This window comes from Stegodyphus dumicola, chromosome 4 (genome assembly GCF_044657685.1).
Source record: "Stegodyphus dumicola isolate Sdum_Otavi_A_Nest chromosome 4, ASM4465768v1".
Classification (NCBI taxonomy): domain Eukaryota; kingdom Metazoa; phylum Arthropoda; class Arachnida; order Araneae; family Eresidae; genus Stegodyphus; species Stegodyphus dumicola.
Window position 1 is genome coordinate 14,475,745 of NC_140771.1, and position 27,409 is coordinate 14,503,153.

General features: G+C 32.5%; 1 protein-coding gene across 3 annotated transcripts in view; it reads right to left on the bottom strand.

Moving 5' to 3' along the window:
* Nucleotides 1-664: 664 nt before the first annotated feature.
* Nucleotides 665-27,409, bottom strand: part of LOC118198695 (serum response factor-like) — a 120,648-nt gene continuing 93,903 nt past the window's right edge. Inside the window, exons 3-8 of one of the 3 annotated variants that reach the window (XM_085814587.1) lie at nt 25,993-26,257; nt 24,216-24,362; nt 19,594-19,698; nt 15,507-15,641; nt 12,749-12,810; nt 665-1,407 (exon numbers count right to left, since the gene is read on the bottom strand). In XM_085814587.1, the coding sequence (XP_085670713.1) occupies nt 1,318-1,407; nt 12,749-12,810; nt 15,507-15,641; nt 19,594-19,698; nt 24,216-24,362; nt 25,993-26,257 (804 nt within the window). In that variant the 3' untranslated portion in view covers nt 665-1,317. Of the gene's footprint in view, nt 1,411-12,748; nt 12,811-15,506; nt 15,642-19,593; nt 19,699-24,215; nt 24,363-25,992; nt 26,258-27,409 lie in introns of all 3 variants that reach the window. The other 2 variants (XM_085814586.1, XM_085814588.1) reach the window with 2 other exon arrangements.

The following is a 27,409-nucleotide window of genomic DNA, read 5'->3' on the forward strand; positions in this document are numbered from 1 at the left end:
TAAAATACACACAGCATGTCCACAAAAGATTTTATCCAGCCTTTATTTTTCAGCATTAGATCATACTTCCAGTTACAAAAATGTTTTAAATGATGCAGATATTCATGTTTTGTATTTTTAAATTTAAAGAAATCAGTTTTATAAAAATTATGAAATTTAACTTTTTATGTAGCCTTTCTAGTCTTTTTTTCTTCATAAAAAATAAAAACAGAAAGTTTGACTCCTATATGATAAAAAGTGGTCAAGATATTTAACTTTAAATTCCAAGGAATCTGATGTCATATTCAGCTTGCCTTGAAAGGATCAATTAATAACTAAATTGGAATAATTCAAGGTTGATTTTGCTCCCCTTAAATGCCATTCAGTGATATTCTTCTTACTAGTATGTAACATTCTTTAATTTATAATTTTGTCCCATATAAAGTATTGCAATGTTAGTATCATGTAGTCTTACAAGATCATAGTTATGTCAACACCATACTAAATGTAGATGTAAAAAAATATTCAGTCACAAAGATGAACAAAATTGACCTCAATTATGTCACTGCTGTGTGTGGAAAAATTTCATGATCCTATAAATGTTCAAAATATAACTCATGTTTTTTATCTGCTACATATAAACTGTAGCATATTTTTTAATATTTGTTACTAAGAAAGAAAGGGAGAGAAGAAAATAAGTTTATTGATCATTTATATACATAAATATGGCCAACATGAAACTTGGCCAAATTAAGATATAACCATGTCAGAAGAAATGCACTTGCTTGAGCTTTTTCACGAGTTTACTCATTAATGAGTGATCAATTCCACAGAATGCAGTTATAACAGTTTCTGTGTATTATTTTAAATTGATAATAAATTAACAATATTTATAAACAAAACAAAATTCATTTCTAATATAATTTATTAACCTGGGTTCTGTTACTGAATTAAAAAATTTAATTCATATTTCACAGTTTTTTCCTTCTATTGCATATGTGCAAAAGCAATACAAAGTCCTTAATTTTCAGTTTCTTTGAACACTTTGTCATTAACAAAACTTTTTATTTCAGAATCTTTTAAAGTAAAAATATGTATCTAAGTTGATTTTATATTTTATTCCCTGCCCCATCTTTCATCATAAATGCTTTCGAAAACCGATATCTCAAAATGTTTTGTCTTGAGACAGAAAAAGTACTGATGAGGAAAATATTTTTCATTTTTGAGGAAAGATAGTGCTCTTCTCCATATGGTTTAGATTCCATTAAATTAAAATTCAATCAATTACAGTGGGAGATTCTTAAGGCACTTTCTGTACAAAATTGATAAGCATAAAAATTATTTTCGAGACTTTTCTCTTCTGTTACTGGGACTGCTGAATGATGAATTTTGACCTTGACTTGTACCTTGAGTTCCTTGAATCAGCTGCTGCTGTAAAAAAAAAGTAAAAAAGCTAGTAGTTCATTTTCATTTCACATAATATTTATAAAACAAGAGCACTTTTCTTTGGTAATAAATAATTTAATTTTTTAGTTCAATTTCTATAATTTTGAATAATTAAAAATTTAATTTTATCTTTTGAAACATGAAAATTAGCTCTATGGAGGATGTTTCCAAAGTTCTAGGAATTAAGGTATATAGTGTTACGAATTTGGTATTTAAATAGCTAATGTTGGTTCAATTGTAAATTAAATGGTTTTGTTTCCCGCACAGTGCGGCGCGTGACGAGTGTTGGAAGAAAGCTGGGCCGGAGGGTTGAAGGTGCAAGAGCGTGTGCATTAAACATTTGATGAATATCTCTTTTTGATTTCGGGAAAGTGCTGGAGGGTTCTCGCGTGTGATTTTTTGAGATCTTATAAAGGGAGGAGGGCCTCTCAGTTCGTGGTAGTTACTTAGTTTGTTGTTTAGAAAACTGCTCTTGTTGACTGTATAAATAGCGAATTCACGGATTAGCTTTCTTTAGCTGTTTTGAATTAAGTTCTATTGAACGTTTGAGTAGTTAGAAGATAACTACTGTGATATATTGTGATACTGCATGATTATTTGAGGACATTTAATCATATTTGTTGTGATAATAATAAATTTTCTTCATTTTTCATCGGACTTGTGCATTCATTTCGTAACACGCAACCCGTACGCACGCAACTATTTTTGGTGTAAGGAGTGGGGTTTGAATGCCAATAACAAGAGCGATGGAAGAGCAATTAAGGCAGTTGATCTCAGCCTTTGCCTCGTTGAAAGAAGATATGAAATCTAATCAGGAAAAGATTGAAACGGGACAAGAATCCTTTAAGGAAGAGATGAAGGCCATTCAAACTGGTCAATTAACTTTTAAAGACGAAATAAAAGTTGTTAAGGAATCTGTTAAAGAAGAAATAAAAGCCGTACAAGTAAAGATTGAAGAAAGTCAGTGCGAAATGAAAAGAGAAATTGCCTGCATAATAGAAACCAAATTCGATGCTATGGAAGGCAGAATAGATGTGGTTGAAAATAAAGTTGGGCAAATTGAAGAAAAAGTTTCTTCCATAAAAGTTCAAATTGAAGAAAGAGTTTCTTCGGTGAAAGAAGAAATAGAAGAAAGAGTTTCTTCTGTAAAAGAAATATAGAAGAGCGAGTTTCTGCCATCGAGCAACAAATTGATGAGAGGGTTTCAGCCGTTGCGAAAGAAGTCGATACTTTAAAGAAATTCGTAGCGACAGCAGGGAGCAATTCGGATGGTTTTAAATTTTTACCAATGCTTGCTCATCCCTCTCTGAAGCTATCGACATATGATGGGAAGACCTCCTGGCAGGTGTATAAGACACAATTTTCTATCGTGGCGGATGCGAATGGATGGGATTCCCAAGCTAAGGCCTGTCATCTCGCCGCTTCTTCAAGATCCGACGCAGCAGATATCCTTCAGACTCTTCCCGATAACAAAAGGTTAGATTTCGAAGCTCTGTCCGGCGCCTTGGAGCTGCACTTTGGGGAGAAGTGTTTAAAAGACTACAGCAGGCTCCAATTAAAATCTCGTCAACAGAAGCCTACAGAAACACTTCAGGAGCTCGCCACGGATGTTGAAAGGCTGTCCCATCTCGCGTTTTCGGAATGCCCAACAGAAACAAGGGAAATCCTGTCCTTGCAATACTTTATCGACGGCATCCGGGATACTGAAATACAGAAAAGCTCTACAAATGGCGGATGTAAAAGATTAAAAAAGCGCTCTAGTGTACGCCATGAAATTCGAGGCAGTTCAGCAAGCAACTCGTAGAGACTGCCACCAAATCAGAGCTGCTCATGTCAGGAGTCAACGAATCAAGTGACTGTTCATCTAGACGATATAACCAGACACCTCAATGACTTAAGAAGAAATATCAGTGAAAAGAAACCGACCTTAAAATATTGGAACTGTGAGCTGAAGGACACGTACGTCGGAACTGCAGAACACCCCAGGGCACGGATGTTAAGACCGCTCCTAGCAAGCAGCAGGGAAACTAATTGGTGGCCATCTCGTGGGGCGGAGGTTGCCAGATAATGAAAAGCCCCAGCTCAAAGCGCTTCAGATTTCTGCAGTGAGAGGCGGCAGTAATAGGACATGTTAATGGAGTTCCCTGCAACATGACGATAGATACAGGAGCCAACGTTACCATCATCTAAAAAGATTTGGCTCAACAACTGGGAAACAAACTTATCTGTACGCCGCCCTGCGTTACCCTCCAGACTGTGTGCGGTGAGAAGATCGATATCGACGGAAAAGTAAATGTTAACATCATGTTTGGAAGTGCCGCTTATCATCACATGGCATATGTAGCAGAGATCACTGATTCTTGCATACTCGGATTGGACTTTCTAAGGAAATACAGTTTTTCCTTAAACTTTAATTGCATTCTACGTCTGAGGACATAGCATTATTTGGAGTTAATGATGAAGAAGTTAAATCTGTCCATAAAATCATAGCACAAGACAATATCACAATAATGGCAAGAACAGAAATTTTACTTCCTGGATCCATAGCCGAAAACAGAAATTTCCGCTACGGCATCATAGAATATCCTAATAACTGTAATAGCCCACAAGGAGTACTAGTAGCCTCAACACTTGTCGACCCATCCAGAACGGTTATCCCTGTGAGAGTCGCCAATGTAACTGAGAAGGTGAGAATTATTAAGAAAGGTGAAGTGGTTGCAGCATGTACTCCGTCAACCATTGTTGAGAGAAAGAGTAACGTCCAAGAATCCGTGTCTTCAGAAAGAATTACATCAGAGTTACTTCAGAATGCGCAATTAAACGACGAAGAAAAGAATGCAGCCGATCGCATGATTAAAGATCTTCAAGTTGTTTTCTCCCGCTCGTCTTCTGACGTGGGTCGAACTAGTTTGACACAACATAGAATCGATACCAGCGATCATCCCCCGATCAAGCAACATCCAAGACGTCTACCGTTTGCTAAACAGGAAGAGGTACGAACACTTTTAAAGGATATGGAAGAAGGCGATGTGATCGAACCTTCAGCAAGTTCATGGGCATCTCCCATCGTCCTAGTCAGAAAGAAAAACGGCTCAACGAGATTTTGCGTCGACTATCCCCGGTTGAATGAAGTTACAAAGAAAGACAGTTACTCTCTTCGTAGAATTGACGACATTTTAGACACTCTTTCTGGAAGCAAGTGGTTCTCAACACTTGATTTAAAGAGTGGGTATTGGCAGGTAGAAATACAGCCTGAAGACCGAGAAAAGACGGCATTTACTACGAGACAAGGGCTTTGGCAATTTAAGGTGATGCCGTTTGGACTATGTAATGCGCCGGCAACATTCGAACGTCTTATGGAGACAGTTTTGAAAGGCCTTTCCTACAAAGCCTGCCTGATATACCTGGACGACATCATCATCGTCGGAAAGAGTTTTGGAGAACATTTAGAAAATCTTAGGAAGGTGCTTCAGAAACTGAAAGAAGCCAATCTGAAGCCGAGTCCCGCTAAATGCAAATTGTTCCGAAAGGAAGTGTCTTACCTGGGATGTATCATCTCTGCAGAAGGTGTGTGCACGGATCCTGAAGAGGTATCAGCGGTTAAATCCTGGAAATGTCCACCAGCTGAGAAGCTTCCTAGGGCTTTGCACCTACTATAGGAGAGTCGTGAAGGACTTTTCTTCCATCGCAAGACCTCTTCACAAGCTGACAGAGAGCAAGCAAAAGTTCTTGTGGACAAAAGAATGCAAGGATGCATTTAACAACTTAAAGGAGGCTTTAACATCTGCTCCAATCCTGACGTATCCTCAGCTCGACCGACCATTCATTCTCGACACACACGCGAGCAATGAAAGTGTTGGTGCTGTTTTGTTCCAAGAAATAAACGGCCAAGAACGTGTAGTGGCATACTGGAGCGAATGCCTATCTAAACCGGAGAGGAATTACCAGGGTTGCCACTGAAACAGGAGAATGAAATTCCCTAGGTTTTCCAGGTATGTTTCGAGAAAATTCCAGTCTATCCGTGTAATGTACGTTGGCTGTGCTAAGAGGTTAATTATGGTATTACTTGTACTGTGTAGCAAATTCACTTAATTATTCAATAAATCTCAGAGGACATTTATTCTTAATTATTCTTGGTACACTTTGTTTGATAATTTTCTTTACTTTTCCACTTAAAAAACTTAATAAAATTTAAGATATATACATTGGATAACAACTGTACGTTTTATTTAATTATTACTCATGATCATCCCCAGTTCAACACGAGGCTAATCCGGTTCTTATAAATCACAACGCAATGCTAAAAGTTAGGTTAGATTTTAGGTAAATTTAATTTGCGTGAGGTGTATTCTTAAAAGGCACCTTAACACTTGAAAACACAAATATAATTATAATAGGAGCTGTTTTCTCCACTGAAGATTGAGATTAGAATCTGCCCAATCTGGAATAAAATAAGGCTTTTTTTGCAGACATTCTGCAGCTAAACGAAAGAAAGAAATCTATTTAATGATATTTTTTTACTAAATTGAGGTATTTTATATTTATTTCGCAGCATACATAAGGAAAAAATATGTGTATTAAATTTTGTGATGTCATCATACTGCTAGAATTAATTTCAGGATTATGCCAGAGAAAATTTCCTGAAATTCGGAAATATTATTTACTAATGATAAATAAATTTAGAGGGAAGAAGCAACATTAAATGATATGAATAACATAAAAATAAAGATAATTACTTAAAAATTTAATTAGAATAATCAACGATATTTTAGCTAATATAGTTATATTACATGGTTATCCTAGATGATTGATTACTATTTTTTTATTTTACTGCAAAATGACAAGGTATTTATTAAAAAGAAAAAAAGATTTTGCGGTAAAATCCTAGTATACGATACAGCCTTCGCACGATTTTGAAAATTGTCGCCAAGAACAAAGTGACCCGATTACTGCTCATCATCATGTCGCCAAATCCCACTGTACCATACATGGAGATTATTCTCACCAAAGAACGTCTTTGTAAAAAGCGGAGGGAAAATTTGCCAAGGGATTTGACGACGGAACGGCCAGAATTTCCCTCTCCGCGATGTGTACAGAAAATTGAGAAACGTGTGTTAAGAAGAAACGTTCTTTGACAAAAAAAAAAGAAAACTACGAAAATCCGTTTTTAAATTATTGCGAAAAATCCAAGAAGAAACGTTTTTTCTTGATTTTTCGCAATAATTTTAAAAACGGATTTTCGTAGATTCCCCCCCCCCTCAAAATAACTAATCCATGAATTAATTTACTTGTGCCAAAAAATATTTTCTTTTCCTTTAGAGTTTAAAGACATTTTAAACGATATTCATTTTATGAACTCTTGATAACGTGACCTTCGAACTTGACACCTGTTTCGAGCTTTGGTGACAGATATATCGCGCATGCACAGCTGTTTCCCGCTATGATGGAACAGAGGCACGTCTGTTGCAGAGAGGTTTTCCTTCTTTACAATACATATTCTTTGATTCTAACCTTCATGGTACCGTATACTAGGATTAAACCCATTTTGTTTTATACGAGAACAGGTACTTTCTTTAGTTCATGCACTGCACATGCGATTCTCGAGGTTACTGGAAGCCAAAAGTTGCGGGAAACTTGCTTTGCCTTTCTAAAAAGACAATCAAATTGGAGCTGCAAAAATTGGCTCTATGCCAGCTGCCCGAATGACACTCGCGTAATACACAATTCGCCAAAAAAGTGATCTCTTCCGACGTCGGCGCAAAACTCGCCTTTTTTGGCGGGATTGTTGTATGAAATTCCCTGACTTTTCCAGATTTTGACTAAAACACTTAAATTCCCTGACTTTTTCCGGTTTTCCAGGTAGCGTGGCAACCCTGATATACTGTGTCACCAGGAAAGTGTTGCTCGCCATAGTCAAATATATATATTGTTGCATGCGTACAATATATATATTTGACAATATATATAGTCAAAGCTGTAGAACATTTCCATCATTATCTATACAGGAGAAAATTCCTTCTCCGCACGGACCATGCCACATTGGCCTGGCTTTTAAATTTCAAGAATCCTGAGGGTCCAAATAGCCAGGTGGATACAGAGACTCCAAGAATATGACATCACTATCCGTCATCGTAAGGGATCATCACACGGGAACACCGACACCCTGTCTAGACGACCTTGCCCAGAAAGCTGCCAATATTATTCCAGGGTGAAAGCGAAATACGAGCTGCTGACTTCGGTTGCAAGACAAATTACAAGATCAACATCGGCTGACCGAGACCCGTGGAGTGATGATGAAGTCAGGAAAGACCAGCTGGAAGACCGCGACATTAAACCCATAATTGATTTAATGGAGTCATCAAACAGAAAACCTACCTGGCAGGACATTTCTATCTGTAGTCCTACAACAAAACAATACTGGGGACTCTGAGATTCACTTCACATTCGAAACGGCGTCTTATACCGGAAATTCGAATCGGATGATGGGAAGACGTTCCGATGGCAACTGATACTTCCAAGATCCCGGATTCCTGATGTGCTTAAAGAACTACATAACAGCCCTACAGGAGGTAACTTTGGAATAATGAAGACCTTGCATAGAGTTCGTGAGCGCTTTTACTGGAATAATGCAAAGGGTGAGGTGCAAAAGTGGTGCCGATCTTGTGATGCCTGTGCAGGTCGGAAAGGACCGAAGAGATGCAGCCGAGGCAAGCTGCAACTTTACAACGTAGGTGCGCCGTTTGAACATATCGCCTTTGACATCTTGGGACCTCTGCCACGAACTGCTGATGGCAACAAATACATACTCGTTGTCATTGATTACTTCACAAAGTGGCCTGAAGTGCATCCTGTTCCTGATCAAGAGGCTGTTACAGTAGCTGAGGTGACGATACAGCACTGGATTCCCAGGTTCGGAGTGCCTCTTCAGTTACATTCCGATCAGGGAAGGAATTTTACCTTGGCAGTAATCAAAGAACTATGCAAACTACTCGGCATTGACAAAACCCAAACGATGCCATTGCATCCTCAGTCGGACCATCCTTAATAACCTCTCATTAGTGGTTTTCAGAAACCAGTAGGACTGGGACAAGAAATTATCGCTGTTTTTACTGGCTTACCGCAGTGCTGTTCACCAGACTACCGGCTATTCCCCATCACAGATGCTCTTCGGTCGTGACCTTCGTCTGCCTTGTGATCTCTTGTTTGGTCGCCCTCCGGATGTTCCTTCATTGCCTGAGGAATATATTCAAGATCTTCAGGCCCAGTTTGAAGTGATGCACAACTTTGCACGAGAGCGAGTCAACTTGGCGACGGTGAAGATGAAGACCCGCTACGACACAAGAGCTACTGAACATCAATTCCACGAAGGAGACAAGGTGTGGTTGTGGAATCCGACTCGACGGAAAGGACTTTGTCCGAAATTACAGTCACCTTGTAATGGCCCGTACACAGTCCTAAACAAGCTGAATGAGGTCGTGGTTCGGATTCATAAGTCTTCGAACTCTAAACCTAAAGTCCTTCATTACGACAGGTTAGCTCATTACTATGGCCATAGTACGTAATGTAAATAATTGTAAATAGTGTAAGACCATGGTCCTATTTGTTTCTAAATGTGTATTTAGTATTTGATTTATATTTTGCATTTGATTTGTATTTTGTACTTGATTTGTATTTGATAGCATTTGATTTGTTTTATTTATTGCATTTATTGTTCATGTTGTTTATTATTGTAATGCAATGCTTATTATTGTATTCATGCCTTAGTTGTAAGTTTGGCTTCCTGTCCAGGGACTGTACTTCCCGGGACGTGCAGTCCTTGGGAAGGGGGCAGTGTTACGAATTTGGTATTTAAATAGCTAATGTTGGTTCAATTGTAAATTAAATGGTTTTGTTCCCGCGCAGTGCGGCGCGTGACGAGTGTTGCAAGAAACTGGGCCGGAGGGTTGAAGGTGCAAGAGCACGTGCATTAAACATTTGATAAATATCTCTTTTTGATTTCGGTAAAGTGCTAGAGGGTTCTCACGCGTGATTTTTGAGATCTTATAAAGGGCGGAGGGCCTCTCAGTTCCTGGTAGTTACTTAGTTTGTTGTTTAGAAAACTGCTCTTGTTGACTGTAGCGAATTCGCGGATTAGCTTTCTTTAGCTGTTTTGAATTAAGTTCTATTGAACGTTTGAGTAGTTAGAAGATAACTACTGTGATATATGTGATACTGCACGATTACTTGAGGACATTTCATCATATTTGTTGTGATAATAATAAATTTTCTTCATTTTTCATTGGACTTGTGCATTCATTTCGTAATGAACCCGTACACACGCAACAATATATATTTTTTTTATTTCATCAATGCAGTTTTTCAACATAATCCCCATTTTATTGAATACAGTGATACAAATGGAAAACTAATCCTTTAACCTGTTCTTAAAAATCGTTTTCAGCGTCTCCTCAATCCACCTATTTATGGCACGGTTAAATTCTCAAATTAAACAAACCATAAAGGTTTCTTCAAAGGCAAGAACAGAATATTTCTTGCAAATGCTGAATAATTTTTGAAGATTTCAACCCTCTTTCCACAAAAGAAAATGACAGTTCTTTGTTTCTTCCATAGTTGCAAAAACTGTGCTACAAAAATGCATCTGTGTCAGGCAAACAGCTGACTCAGACTAATTGCAATTGCGTGAACTGTCGTAAACATGTTGAGACTTGTCTCTGTATTTGCCTATAAGTTCTAAGAATTAAACTAAAGCTCAAAGTCCCATGCAACTAACACATTCACCAGGAGCTAAAGCAAATTATCTGAGTTCAATAATTTGACTCGTAAAGTTGTATTTTTATTTCATGTATTATTGACCTTCTGCATTTGTATATTTAAAAAATACTGACATCTGAAATTAAATAAATCATTTTCAAGAACCATGCACAGAATAATAAAGTAGATGGTACAAAAATCAGCAGGAACAAGAAAAAGATAAAGGGGAAAACTTATCCCCATTTTCGTTTGGAAATATGCCTAGAGAAAATACTATTAATATATATAATATCTATCTTTCAAATAATAAATTAATAATAGCTTTTTAACTCACATCTTCATTCTAAAAATAATAACATTACTGGTCTGCGTCATTTCCATATTAATCTATGCCACAAAGCTTGCGTAATGCTGATGACGTAGTGATTGGGAACCTAAACTCTGAGAACTGAAACTTTTCTAACTCAAACCAAAACTACCTTCTTCACGAGCTTCCATATCGGATAACTGCATAACTTAGCTTCGCTCTCTCGAGCGAATCGGTCTCGTATTCAAGACATAATTTCTTTGTGCTCGCTTCCTGTTGCAAAAGTATCAAAAATCTAAATGTTCTGTGAATAGGCACAACTAGAGTGCCAAGTGATTGTGACCACAAATGTCAGCTGGAAATAAAAATGGAATTAAAACCACCTCGATTGCCAAGTTTCTTAGTCATTACGAATTCTACATGCTAAGTATCATCTTCACAATCAGTATTTCTATTTCTCAGTGTTCCTACATCGATACTTCTCTGAAATTTGCTTTATATATATATATATAGGTCAAAAATATAATTTTTGTTCATTTCTCCGTATAATTAAAAGTTCAGAAAGAGAAAAAGCAGAATTCATTTAAAATACATTCTTCAAACAATAATTCTGTTTCCCATCTAATATTTTAAGTGTTACTATCTTCATTTTAATAATTTTATTAATATGATCCCCTTCAGCAAAATCTTGAGTCATTTAACTAAAATAATGCACTTATACATATATATAGATAAATAAAAATATGTAAATCAAAAGTATAACTTAAATTAGCAGGAGTCCCTTAGTTCTTCATTTTAATTTGTGTTCTCTCCTCTCTATTCTAAAAATAGTAATTGCTTAGAATAACGTTTTCCGTAGTGCGTCTTTTTTAGATTAATCCATATCACATGATTTTTACATAATGCTAATCAACATTCCCAAATCATTATCATATATATCACTAAACTGATACTGGAAATTAAATTTAAAACATCAGACTGCATGAAGTAAAATTACTGAATAAAGTGTATCAGATGATATAAATAAAAGTAAAATTTAACTGGCAAGAAAATGTCAATCAACTGACATTAGTAAAATCTAACTGAAAAAAATGGCATTTCAGGTATTACAGAATATACAAAAAGAATATTTTGCAAATATACTAAACACAGGATATTATAAAAAAAAAAAAATTAATTATGTAGAATTTACTGTTCACTCTTCCTCCACAAAAAAAAAAAAAGGTAAAGTTAGATATTTTCAAAGGACATATTGAAAATTAAACAGAAAGATACTTAAGAAGGAATTTGACCTATACCCAGTGCAATTTCTTCTTTACAACAATATGAGAGGTAATACTTATTTTTTGAAAGGTTAGCTTGAGAGGCAAATACACTTTACCATAATATGTCACACATGTTTAGCAAGAAATTGAAACTAGGAAATCTGCTGGTAATTTTGTAAGATAAGATTTTCAGTTCTCTGAAATGTCTTCATTATTCCTGAATGTTAAAACACAGCAATCAGATATGGATGTTTAAGAACTTTGTTGCATGATCATTCATCAGTTTCAGTTCCATTTTCATAAGCCTATAAATTAATGTGCCCTATTTTCTACTTTCATAACACAGTAAACAGTACCATATCACTGATGTTTAAAATCTGAGAGCAAATAGAATAAATTCTCATCTAAGAAAAGCCCACTAGTTGACAACTCATTTGTCTGCTAATTTTTTATACTTAACCACAAAAGATGTGAGCTACTATTAGTTCTACCCAGCGAAACACAGCCTCAAAGTCCCTAGATAACTGCTGCATGCTTTGATATATTTGAATTGCCATTTAATGGAATTGATCTCTTTGAAACTCGCTATCCACTATGTTAGTAGTGACTTCAGCTAAATAAGTTTCAAAAGCAATGAAATTATTTGCACAATGTGGCATGAAATGTTTCCACATTGCTTGCCATTTATTCATACCATACTTCACCTATATTTTCAAAAACAATTCTAATGTAGCTGTTCCAAAAAATGTATTAAATTAGTGCATTTTCTCCTATTGTAGCTTTTTCCTCCCAGAATTTAATGTTATTTTACTAAATTAAAATTTAGTTTATTTTGAAAATTTTAAACTGTATTAAAATGAATCTGTACTGATCACAAATGGACTATGCAAATTACTGCTGTGTTTAAGGGGGGCGACTAGTAAATTTGGCTTGAAAACTTAATATTTACTGATTAACCTTTGTATAGTTTTCACTCAAAAAGAAATTATATCATTATTACCTGTTGAGCTGGAGTAAGAGATAAAGATACTGGTATAGTAATGAACTGTTGCTGGGTACCACCTGAAATAAATTTTCTAATTACTTTTCATATAATACCATCAAAAGATAAAATTAAAATGAGTCAAAAAATTAAAGTATGACTCAATCCTTAAATATCATACATAATTAAAAAATATTTTCATCTTCATTCTTTTCTAAAACACATGAGAACTCAAAACGTGCAGTAAATACTTCAACATTAAATGCGTATTACAGTTTTATTAAATTGACATTTTTAATATATTATCCTTTCCTTTACAAAATAATTTAGAGTGCTGTTTTCGAAAGAAGGGGATGGGGAATCCTCATCAAATACAGCAGAAGGGAAATATTATGTTGTTAGGAAAGTTAATTAATTTTTTTTGTTCATATAGATGTCATTAGCAATACATCTAAGCTAGAAAATTGTATGCATTTTGACAATATATATTACAAGCTTCAATGAAATAAATAGGGAATATATATATATATATGTATGTGTGTCAAATCTTTGTTAAAAATAATAATACCTGCATAAAATGGAAAATCATCTGTGATTTTTTTAACCTTTTATTATTATTATTACTATTATATATAAAGGTTAACATGAGGTGCAAATGTGCAACAGATTATATACTGTGTATGCAGATCATATGCTAGTTGAATTCCAGGGTTCTTTCTGGAAATACTAAGAGAGCCAGCTGTGGCTGATAAACCATTATAATACTTTGGTACAGGCAAATCACTGCATAACAGGATGAGAAATTGAATGTATCAGATTTAACCATTTATGTGATTTGAATTAATTTTATTTCAAAAAATAATATTTTGATGCACAATCTTCTGCAATTTGCTGTTGAAATGAGAAGGAACTAATCCATTCCTAAAGCAAATTGTAACTGGAGATAAAAAACCGGTTATTCATCATAATTTTAAATGTAAGCGATCATAGAACAGATGTGATGAGCCAGCTCAAAACATATTTATAGCAAAAAATATAACTAACTCGTTAAAATTATTTGCTGCAATTTAAAGCTGCAACAACATGTCATACTTATTGTTGATATTAAAAAGGATACTTTAGAGAAAATAATTTGATGTCATTTAAAAAATTATAGTTTCTATCACAGTAACTGCGACCTTTGAAAATGCTGAGGTAAATATTCTGTATTGAGGTATCTATTCATCAGCTCTGAACAGATAAAAGAATAGGCATAGTAATAGAAGTTGCAACTAATTTAATTACTGTACACTGCAGAAAAAAAAAAAAAAAAAAAAGTTCTATATACCTCCTGTTCTACTAGGCTGATTGACGAAATTCAAATTGCATTTTTCATGTCTCAAAAGCATGACTTAGGATATATATTAGATTTAGATATAGCACTGTTCTAATATAGATATTTTGATACAAAATCGAACTTTTTCTGAAACAACATACTAATTTTTTTCTATATTTTGATTCTACGATTCAAATTATGCCTAGATATTAAATTTTATAATTTTTGGTGAGAAATTAAAATATTTCTTTTGACGCATTTTTTTTCAATTTCCGCCAAGAATGGCGAACTTCTTAATTTAGCTAATTCTTTAAAAACTACTCGTGTGATTTTTACAAAACTTGGATAATTTGAGTCATAGAATTGAAGTATTGAAAACAATTTGCATGTCATTTCAGAAAAAGTCCAATTTTGTGTCAAAATAACTATATTAGAACAATGCTATATATATATTTAATGCATATCCTAAGTTGCGCTTTCAAAACATGAAAAACACAAGTTGAATTTCGTCAATCAGCCCAATAGAACGGGAGATATAGAACTGTCACTTTTTTTCCCCACAATGCACCTATCTCATAAGCATTGTAGTTTTAATGAGAAGTTAACACATTATATGAGAGGTTCAAGAACCAACTAGCAGATAATTATTGTATCATTATTTTACTGCCTGAACTTATCTGGCAGAGAAAAGTGAAAAGTTCCATTGTGCTCAATGCATATCATCTTTTCCTATTTATGCAGGACTACCAGATTTGCTACTTATTATAAGTCTGGAATATTAAAAAAAAAAACTAGTTATGCTTTCCTATCAATTACTATGGATGAATAATGGAAATTCATTGATACCACAAGGTTGGCTATTCAAGTTAATATTAGATTTATTTACAAGTCATATGACACTATATATCAGTTACTGTTATTCATGATAGTTATCAATGATTAGGTCTCTCAAATTATACAATATTCTTTTTCACATGAAAAATAATTTAGTTAGCTTTTATTCAAATACAGTAATCAGTTTTATAGCAACTTGTTTCTACAGTCGGAAACCACAATTTTCTAAAAATTTTCATGAATTTATTTATGTAACAACAAGCTACATATTTTCACTTAATCATCCTAACTACATCATTTTGATCTATTTTAGTTGATTTATTTGAATATATAAACTGATTTACACCACTGACATATTTACTTTTCTGCAAAGCAGCATTAAATGGTGTACATTAGAGTGCAGTGGTCAGATGTGATTACTTTGAGAGACATGCAATAAATACTGACCAATAAACTGAAATCTTAAGTTTTATTAAATCATTCTTAATAGCTTTTAATCACAGTAGTATGATACTACTGTATGTAAAATCTCCCTTTTTTTAAGATTATACTTCACCTGTGCATTACATGCTCAGTGTATCTAAAACATAAATATGTAATTAATTTCATACAAAATTAATATTTTACCTTGTTCTTGACCCAGATTTAGTACAACACCTTCAGGTAGATTAGTTGGTGTTGCATATACTAAACCTTGACTTGTATGATATAAAACAGCACTATTGTTTGCTTGTAAAATAGTCTGAGGGATGACTACATTACCTGGGAAACAAAATATTTTGATTAGTATTTTGTGTATATTGCAAGCAGTAAAATGGATAGCAACAAAAAAGAAATAAATTTTTTCATTGTTTTTAACACATATTTAATGGACATGCCTCATTTCAATACATTTGCATGTAAAATACACCAAAATTTAAAATGCCTCTGGTTATGCAGTAAATGTTTATTACAACATCCAAAAGAAAAAAGGAATTTTCACTCTGTAGCAAAATATACTGTAATCAGATGGGAATCTTTTTCTACACATTGAACATTGTAATAGAAGTGTTGTTATAATGATTGGTTCTTACAGCAAGTGTCAACTGTATTTAAAATACAGAATATATTTTAGTTAAGAAAACAACAGCTGAATTTTTTTTAATAAGACTTTTGTTTTCCCTTTTTTATTTTTTCAAATTTTTCTTACAATACCTTTTAAATGCACGTTGTTAATTATCACACAGTTTTCAGCATTTGCTACGAAGTTATAATGGTTAACTTCTTAATATGGCTTATAAAACTAAAAAATATAAATAATGACCCTTATTTTTTCACAATGCAAATATGTAACACCTTTTTTTATTATACCAAAGAACACTTAATAAAAATATAGGGCAGGTAGAACATGAAGTCTCATGTTAAAATTTCATTTTGATAGCTTAAATAGTTTCAGTTTGTATATAACTTTCAGCAGAATTGTAAATGAAATTCATTTACTTTAACAATTTTAGATATATATACAAATCAAAACAAGTTAGTTACAGAACTAGAGTGGCATTTACATTTGTATTCTTTTTCTCTCTTCAGAAATGCACTGTGCAGAAGTTAGTGTTGCATTTGAAAAATTTCTTAAATATTAGGTTTACAAGAAAAAAAAAAGGATATAGTAATAAATAAAACTAAAAGATTAAAAAAAAATGTTGTCCCCCCACACACACACTGTTTTAATTTTAAGTATATGGTGTTCTATAAATTTACACCTATTTTAAAATATTTTTATGAATTCAATGACATATTGTCCTATTAAATTTTTTTTTGCATTCAAAGACATACTGCACATGCAAACTTTCTTTTGGCATAAGATAATACATTTATATAAAATTATTACCAATAGATGTTGTTGTATCATTAATATTTCAAAAACAAACAAATTTAAATTATTTTTAAAAATGTGCAATTGACATCTTGTCATGGATTGTACATTATTAAAGTATTACCACTGAAATTCAACTTTTCCTAGATTTTTCTATGACTATAAAAAGACTATGACTATTATAGAGAAAATAATTTCTCTGGCCTAATATGATGAATTAGTTAAAAATTACGTATGCATAAGTAAAAGTTTTACAATTAAGTCAAATTGGAAGAGAAACACTGTTGTATACAATTTAAAATTAGGCAAAATAACAACCTTATTTAGGCATCATAAAAGAAAAAAAAAAAAAAAAAAATTATGTCCGATCGCCCTCAAAATCTATAGAGTTTTATTCAATATCTGCACCAGAATTGGCTTAATGTTAAAAAGTACAGTTAAATTAATCCATTTTTAATTTCTGTATACAGTGTTATTTTTTAGATTATGCAAATGTAATTCTGTGAACCAGATAAAAGAAACATATACCTTAATCACTCAAGGGATCGCTATTTTAAGGGGAAAAAAAAAGCAAATCTTGGAGGAAAACTATTTGCTCTGCGAAAGAAATTTATAATAATATATAATATTTATTAAATGTTATTTTCTATCATTTTTCAGAATAAACTGAGGAGCCAAGAATTAACATTAGATTGAAAAAGTTTCTCTTTAGTGTAATTATTATAACTTGTTGTGACTTCTAAATTTATTTTTGAAGGGCAGTTACACATTTAAAGAGAAGGGAGATAAAGTAGTTATATTTCTAAACAAAATGGTGACCAATAACTGATGGAGAAGAATAATGGATTGATAAAACTGTATAAGATATGATATGGGCTAAATACTTTCTCTAAGGGAAAAAAATTATAATAACTCTTCATTTATTTTATTTTTAAGAGAAGCAATTTGTTTTTGTCTTAGTTACTATTTAAAACACAAAAATCTGTATTAGAAAGTATTGGTCTATACTTTTTTACATTCCTCATTTTTGTAAAAAAGATAATGGCCTTTTCTGATTTTTTGTAAGAAAATTTATATTTTTCCTGTCAGTTTTTAATTTCAGTAACTTTTCAGGATTTTCCAGAGGGGAATTCTGTATAAATAGTACTGTAATATTTTTGTGAATTCAACTGAACAAACGTAGTAAAATCTTAATTTTCTCATTATAACCTGACGGTGTTTCTTACAGTTCCTATCCGTTGTTAAGAATTTGAAATAAAAACTATTCTTCATCCAAAAGAAATTTACCTCTTTAAAAGTTAAGTCTTTGAATGCACACTGCACTCTGATATGAAATTTGTTGATTTTAAATGATTTTTTTGAAAAGTGCTCAAATTTATGGAACACTCTCTCTATAGAATATACTTCAAAAATAAATAAGCATTATGAAATTGTCTCCAATGATATAAATACACGACACAGCAACACTTCTTTTCTTTTCTCAATGTTTCTCGTTCAAGGGATATGGATGTAAATATTCAGGGTCCCATAAAGGCAAGTTCCTAAATGTACAAACATTTTTAGGGCAGAAGACTGCGATAATGAAAACTGTCAAAGTTAGCACTTGCTGAAAAGATTACCTTCAGAGTATTTTCTAAGAAAATATGATTCATATATTTATATGACATAGCTGAAAACAATTGTGAAAGATATACAATCGTAAATGTTCTGTGAGGATATGAATATAGGACAGAGCTCATTATGAACTTGAAATACTGAACACAGATCAACTATAATAAATTAAAGCTTATTTCAAGGATATATTTACTTTCAAAGTTCCTTTAAAAAATCTACGGAAAAACATTTAAAATTTTTTTTCTATTAATTTCGTTTTGGCAATTCACTATAAACGGTGCTTCACTTTTCAGTTTGTTGCCACCAAATATTATCGCCCTCTATTATATTTAAAGAAATTAAATAAAAAAATTAACAAAGATATTAAATATTAATATGCCACCCGCATTGTATTTAAAGAAATTAAATAATGAAAAATCTGAATGAATGCACGTATGTTTCTCATAATGTGAAAAAACAACGGGCCCCCTCACTTCTACATAACATACCTAGAGACATCAAATTCTGAATAGTGTAGTCCTCCATTCGAATATGGGCATCTGGAAGCCCAAATTTGGAATTTGCTTTATTATCTATTTCATATTTTGTCAAGCATTAAACAATTTTTGATTAACAAGCTCAATGATTTCAAAGCGAGCAATGGCAATACTGCAAGAAAAAAAGACAAAAATATCTATATCTCCAGCACGCGAGACTGCGTATCGGAAATTCTAAAGATATGTCCTTTTAAATATTTTGTGATTTTGGTGTTGAATTGAATTTTTAGTTTAAGTGCGTAGAACATGATATTTAATAAGTAAATGTAACACACAAAACGTTAAAAAACGCCCCTTTGGGCGAAGTATAAAATCTGAAAGCTTTCAGGTTTTTATTTGTGTATAAATTCTTTTGTTAATTTTTTTTATTTTATTTATTTTTTATTATATAAAAAGCTTCTTATACTTCAATGGTGCCTTTTTTATAGAGTTAATTTTTATTCTGCTTTATTCGTCATTTTATAAAGAAGCCAGGCTTTCTGCCACCCACTCCCTTCCTAAACTCTAAAATTTTGCCACTCCTAAACTTTGCTTATGGTGCACTTGCACCGATTCTGGCATCGATCCTGAAAGCAGAGCATAAGATTTAAAGCTACTATAGATACTTCATGCTTCTGCTAATCACTTAATTAAAAAGTAGTCCTTTTCTTGAATAATTTATTATAAAATTAAAATGAGCTAATTTAAAACTAATATATGCGTAACTAACCTGAAACTACAGATAAATTAGAAGAGCCTTGAACAACTGACAGAGAATTTTGACTAGATGAAGATGAGTCAGATGTTGAAGCTACTGCCTGGCTTTTAGACCCTCCTACAAGATAAAAAGAAAACATAATATAGTTACAAGTAGGAAATATATATATTTATATGCATAAAACTGCCTACATGCCAAATAATACAAATATCTCTTACATTTCGCTTCATACAGAAATACAAAAGTGTTCAAAATGGAAATATTTATAGAAGTTGCTTGAGTTTTAATTTCTGCTCAAATTTCGGATATCGTAAATGTCTAATTAATAAAACAATAATCTATTTAAAAAATGAAAAAAATAATATCAGCTTTAAAGATGGGCATAATCCATCTGTAAATTAACAATGATTTTAAAGAAATTTTCTGCACATTTGGAAATAAACCCGACACAAGTATTTTACCTTCAAAGTTTCAAAGAGTAAAGGGTACTATTCCGTTTTGAGGACCGTAAAAATCGCCAAACTATTGCTGATGCCAGTGCTGCTAAAAATAATTGCGGCAACCCTAACGCAAGAAAGAAAATACTGTAAATAACTATCTATGATTTTATTGTTTTAATTTAGATGAAAGGTTAATTTCATATAATACTTTTTTATTATAATAATCTATATAAAAAAGGCTAACATAACAGAATGAAAGCATAAGGGTAAATAACTATTTCAAATCATTATTATAATTTATATAAAAAAAAATCTGTGTACACCACATGACTTCCTTGTATGAAATATTATATTATACGCAATTTTCCCACATTTCATTTAAACATATTGAATTAACAATTAACGAATTTTGAATTAAATCTACTTCGTCGATAGCGCTTAGACCACAATAGAATAAATGCACCCTTTAAAGTTCACTATATTTATTTACCATAGCGACACTTCGGTGCTACGTTCACTTAACAGCAATAACATTCATTTTACGACTCAGAGTGCACAAAAATTATATCATCTGAAGAATTACCGTAAGTTCTATTCAAATACTATAATAAATCTAAAACGATACATAAAAGAAATTAAGCAAATTAAAAAAAAAAAAAAAACTTCTTCGCAGACGATTCAGCGCCGCTTACCTAATGCGTATGCGCTACTAATTAATTCAATTGTCACTTGGCGGAAAGGCAAAAATATATAAAATTCAAAATATTTTCATTAAAATTTTACAGCTATAGAAAAACATAAAACACCAAATACAGTTAAAACAATTAAAAAATATTTTTTACACTTAAAGTTACAATTTCTATATAAAAATAAGCTAATAACTTAAATGTTAATTCCATAATGAATTAAGCATAATTTAATTCGGACGCGTTTGCTAGTTTTGGCGCTTTTGCGCATACATTTTCGCTGCAATTTTTTTACGGTCCTCAAAACGGAATAGTACCAAGTAAAATTATTCTGAGAAGGAGGAAATCTCTTTCAGCAAAATCCAACTTTTTATCTCCCTCCCCAAGTTCTCAATCATCTATCACTTTAAATATTTTCCTTATAGAATTTGATTTGGTTTGGAAGCATAAACTATTTCCAAAGTACTAACAGACACACAGGGAATTATAGCTGTGTCTAAAATAATTATAGAGATTTTAAAAAGTTTAAAATACATTTTTATGTAACAGAACTTTAAACATAAATGCACTTCTCGTGCTAAAAGAAATCAACCACTACTTGTGGCGATGCAACTAAAGTAAAATTCAAATTTAAATCAAAATTCATCAAATTCCATCACCAACTTCCTCTATAAGCCGCGATTATCAAGCGCATAGCTCGATGTTTTCCGGCTCTTGATTGTAACAAATGCTAAACGCTAAATTTAATAACAACTAACTGTTTATTTGTTTTGAGTATAAAAAATTCATCTAAGTAGTTATTAAAATGAATTTGATACGCTTATAGAGTTTGAATTGCTTTGGGAGTATAAACTAGTTCCAAACTCTTAACAGAATATAACGTATTATCGCTGTGTCGTCTGAAGTAATTAAAGACCTGAAAATATTAAAACAGACCTTTGAATATAAATGTACTTCTCGTGCCAACAAGATCCACCACAATCACTTGTGGCGATATATTTAAAGTAACAGTCAAGTTTAAATTTAAAATGTAGACCAGAAGTCAAAGACTATACAATTAAACTGAAACCGAATTTAGCTAAAAAAATCTAACAGGCGTAACAATTCACAGGTAGGCAGCAATAACATAAAGCCGAAGAATTACAAATTTATCAGGAAAAGTAGAACTAAAAAAACGTGGCCTCGAGAGGCAGAAACACACCTGGTCTTGTAATCCAGAAACATCAGCTTATATACTGTCTACCTCATTTACATTTCTGGTGAAGAAACGGAAAGGTAAAGTTATAGTAAAAGCTGAAATTATAAATATGTTACATCCTTAAAAACTATTACACAGGGTATACCTAAAAATATCATAATTGTGATTTTCATGCTTCCTTCTGAAATTATTTGTCGTGCAATCTTCTAGACTATAAAAAGACAAAACTCTTCCTATCACATAATATTAAAAACTTACACAAAAATTCTTTCTAAAAATCCTATACATATATATGAAAGCTGAAGCATTAATATATTAGTATAGTAATCTTAGCACTATAATATTTCAAGTCTTTTAGATACATATTTTGCAAGGCATTTAGTTTGCAATAGTACTTTCTATCCATTCAGCTTACTGGTTTAACACAATTATCAATTTACTGGCAGATGATAGGTCAGCACTTCTGCAATACCACAGGTGATTGAGGTATTGCTGAACCTAGCTACTAAAGTAACTGTTAAACTTCCGCTCCGAATGGTACTGTGAGAAAGAAAACTACGGGGGGCGATGCGAGGGTCTCTCATCCCTCTTTCCGTACCAGCAACTTCTCGGGAGGATTTCGCTTTGTAGTGCATTTGTGTGCCCTTCTGCCGCACTGACGGCATGCCTTCTCTGGGATTCGAACCTGGCCATTCGATACGGCAGCTAATAAAACCACTACCCACTATGCTATGCTGTCTGCACGGCGTTTCCAAAAATAGTGGTAAACATAACACTCCTTTAATGACAAGTATTCTGACATAATTTCAACGTAATAATTGAATGTAATATCTTCATAGCATTAAGTCGTTTCCTGGAAGACCAAAAGTCTCATGAAATGCTCTCCAATTGTATCCTAAGCCAAATGAAGAGATCGAAATCAAACAAAAGCCCGAATTTTACTCCTGACAGCAGTTTCGTTGAAACTGCGTCCGATATTATCAAACCTTTATTATTACGGTAATGAATGCAATAAATGTGTAGTTATCTTTTATCGTTGAAGTGAAAACCTTTTTTTTTTAATCAATTACAGTACCTTTGAAAGTAATAAGTTCTCAAATTTTTTTAACCATTTTTTATGGTCAACTCACACCAAAACAAAACAATTGTCTTGTGTGTAGAGGACGAAGGTATTTAGATGTTACGATGATAATGATGATGATTAAAAAATAGTATACAGAAAGCAATATCCAACAGCAAAATATCACTAAGCGGAATAAGCTTGTGGCAGTTATTTCTTGAATACTGTGGCAGATAGTCAGATTTGCTTATTATGCTTTCAAATGTTTGGAAGACTGGTGAATTCTATTTCCTAAAGAATTCTCGGTCTTCTTTCAACATGGTAATACATCGTTGGCACCATGTTAACATAATGAATCAGCAAAATTGTTATTTCAGGAATGGAAGTTTTTAAAAATTCGAAAGAAAGATTTCGAAATATCGTTATGACTTAAGTACGAAGACATTTATCTTCTACTGCTATAATATAAAACATCAAAAAGCAATTTAGAAAATGCATGTAAATGAAAATAGCAAAATATGCATATTCGTCTTTCTTGACGTGGTGCTGACCGCATGATATATAAATATGTATTCATCTTGCACATTTTGTTTAAATAGCAAATGTATCGCTTCATTTTTTCGGCTATATACAAAGTGGTCTAACTAATTTTTGATTGTCTCACCTTATGCTTACGAACCTTAACAACTAAAAAAAATGTGTTAAAACGATGGGGATGCGGAAGAATCGGTGTTGGAAAGAGCACATAATAATTTCGCATGTTTCTGGGTGATTCATACTTATATTTTGATTATTTTTATCTTCTAAACTAGTATTACAAATTTGAGATACCATAATTTCAAAAATACCTAAAGCATGGTACACCTCAGAAAATACATATGAATTTATTATTGTATTGTATTATATATGTTGATGTATACGTTGTGTATGTAAATACACAACATATACATCATGCATTTAAATTAATGTATATATTTTAAGTTATAGATAACGTAGTAAATACGCATATGCAAAAATAAAAAAAAAAAAAATGTATTATTATAGAGTTATTTTGCATAAATTGTGGAACTGCTAGAAAGTGGCAAAAACGGCATTTCAGTCAATTTTATATACCTCAGGAAAAACTTTAAACAAATGTTGCAACATTAGCTAATAATGCATTGCACAGAGGAAGGAAAAGTAATCCTCCCTCTGTTATGTATTGCCTCCATGCAGATATAGCAAAACAAGCCATTTAAAAACAAAAATACCTGCTATAGCAAGGGAAAATGACTGCCCGGCGGCAGGAATTCCATAAATTGCCTGCTGTGGTGGGCTATCCCTCTGCCCGCTAGGTGAACTAGGAGACTCAGGAGATTGGAATGTTCCAATCTGAACAGCAGGTGATAATTCACCACCTAAATAGGGAAATGTGGGATAGAGTTTTCGGATTTTCATTTCTTTTTATTTTATGTATTATTTCTACTTTCGTTTTATAATTTTAAATCGAAGCTGCCTTTATTAGATTTCTCTTTCTGTTTAGATTATAAAAATAATTCATGAAATAACATAAGTGAAGTTATAGAATTAATACATTTTTAATGAAAGATACAGTTATCTCATTTTTGCTCACGAAAATTATCAAACAAAAGATTATCACGTACCATCATTGAATTCTTAAGATATGATTAAAACCTAAATAAACACTTGATATTATCAGTCCAACTGTAATATGGGCATCAGTGATAATATTTCAAAATAACTGATTAAACCAATCTGAAGAGTAGTGCCAGATACTAGTTCTCTTATTTTACAATAAAAATATTCTTTCATCTGAAGTTTTGTTTTATTGCTCAGTTCTTCTTATAATCTTTCATATCAAGAGCAGAAAATCGAATTTTTAATTTTCATCAGAACACAGTTACCTTTATTGATAAAACTGAAGTACTTTGTTCTTTAAAAATACCTTGCGGTAATCAGAATATTTATACGACATTTAATATGAATATCATTGAACGATTAATATACGCCTGGTTTTTACGAATAAAAAAAAATCTGTGATTTTGACAAATATGTAGCTCTAAATTTAAGAATACAAGATGACAAGTAAATCAACATTTCACCATGATTCTTATTTTTACTGCTTACATAGAATTACCGAAAATTAAGTAGATGTGACTCGAAAAAGTATACATTACACAGGATCCTCAAACAGGCTAAATCCTACACATCTTCCAGTTATAAAGTTTCTCAAAATGAGCTGGAGAACTTTAGAGAAAAAAATTACCGTATTGTGAATATAAAGGTCTTAAATAAATTTTAAAAAACTAGCTTTTTATGTGATTCAAACAAATCAAAATGTTTAATTAATAAAAAATTCATTATATTTTAATAAGTTAAATACTTTAAAGTAAGTTTCTATACTTTTTAAGCACTGAATTCGCAGCTCCAAACGAATTATCTGAGCTAAATTATTTTTCAGCGCCCATTAGCGATGGAAATCAGCCGAATTTAAGGAGCAACTTCAAAATAAATTGCTCGTTTTAGCGCTGCACTGACAAAAAGAAAAAAGGAGCTCTCATATTAATTTTTGCAATTATCTCCAATGAAATATTATTAAGCACATCTTAGCCAATTTTGCAAATTAAGGTGTGGAACGTTTTATATTTAATTTGCTTAAGTATATTGAACTTTTTCATAATAATGACACTTTACTTGATCGACACCATACAAAAAATACAGAAAATCCACCCTTACAGCGCTAGAAATATTTTCATAAAATTTTCTATCTTATTGAGAAAAAAAAACTCTAATTAGAAGCACACATATTAGGAGCAAATTAATAGAAACTGTAACCACTTTTTGGAAAACTTAAATTGCTCCAAAGCACGGCTCTGGTACTTCTTAATTTTTTAGATAAATCGTAATTCTAGACATGGCACGTTGAAGACCTGAATAATAAGGTGCTCCGGTTAACTAATTCAATTATAATTCATGCAATCTTCAGTTTAAAAGAAGGCATAAAGAGTTTAGTTTTGAATAGCAAACCTGCAGCAGATGCTGTTAGTATGGTCGTAAATCCAGCACTAGAAAGTGACGTATGTGGTGACGTTAAATTTGATGTTGGGGCGATGGTGGAAGTGGAAGTGGTGAAGGAAGTTGATTTGCTCCCAGAAACCCTTGGGATATTGGTAGACGTTGGCAAGGAAGATGTAAATGATACCAAAGATGGAGTTAATAGTGTTGTACCAGAAGAAATGGCTGAAGGTGATACCTCCGGAGAGTACACAGGATTTCCAGGGCTATCAGACATCTAAAAAACATACATATATATACATATACTGTTAAAGTTCAAAATCATAATATCATATTGATTCTGAGTTAACAATAAAATGATTTATTGCAATGTAATGATGACAGAGCAAAGCATAAGTACAGAAGTTATTTACACACATTTAGAACGAATTTGCAGCATTATAATTAACGTTTTAAATGAAAATATATATTTCTGAAATACTTTGTCTCAAACTGTGGTCCTATAACTCTGCCTTGTGGTCTTCAAAGATTTGCAAAAATGTCCTGTTATGTGCAAACGTGAAAATTAATAAGACTTCATATCATTTCTTGCTAATGACATGTGCACATCTTTCAGACTTATTCTCAAGATTAATCTCACTAAATTTCTGTCTACAAGCTAAATCTTTGACTGTTCCAAATACCCATGAAAAATTAGAAGGGTTTGAAAGAAAACTTGGTTTCTGGGTTAGTTGCGTACAGAACGGATTTTCATGAATTCTTGATCCTTTCCGTTGCGATTTTTAATACAACAAACTGCCATTGAATGAAAGAAAACAATGGGTTGAAACTTTCTAATGATACCAAACTTGAAATTCTAAGTAGAAGGTACGGTATGGTTAATTTAATGACCTCATTAACGATGATTCAGTTTACTTCTACGTATATAAGTAAGAGTTTTCATCACTAATTATTCAAATAAAAACAAAGGAACGAAATCGACTTAATGTACTTGTATGTACCGGTCTCAGACTTAAGCTTAGCATACATCCAAAAGTAGAATAGTGCAAGAATTGGCAAGCTTATCCTGTTATAAATGTAAATACTAACATTATATAATTTCTAGTTTAATTAGATAAAGATTAACCAAACCCTAACAGCCTTGAATTATTAAAAAAGAAAAAAAAATGCAGCTCTTCTATTAACTTCACTGATAAACACCAACGTAAAACTAAATGAATTTTGACCAATTTAGTTTTCAAACATAAGTATACTGGTAGTAACATATGTTAAGAAACTTGCTTTTGAAGGCTACAGATAGAAGCTAGACCAGCCTTCTGTGCTGCCATAGGTATTATATATATATATATTATGGCTGCCATAGGTATATGCCATACCAAGAGAGAGCACCTGGAGGGGGGTCCGAAGGTCTTTCATCCCTCTTTTCCCT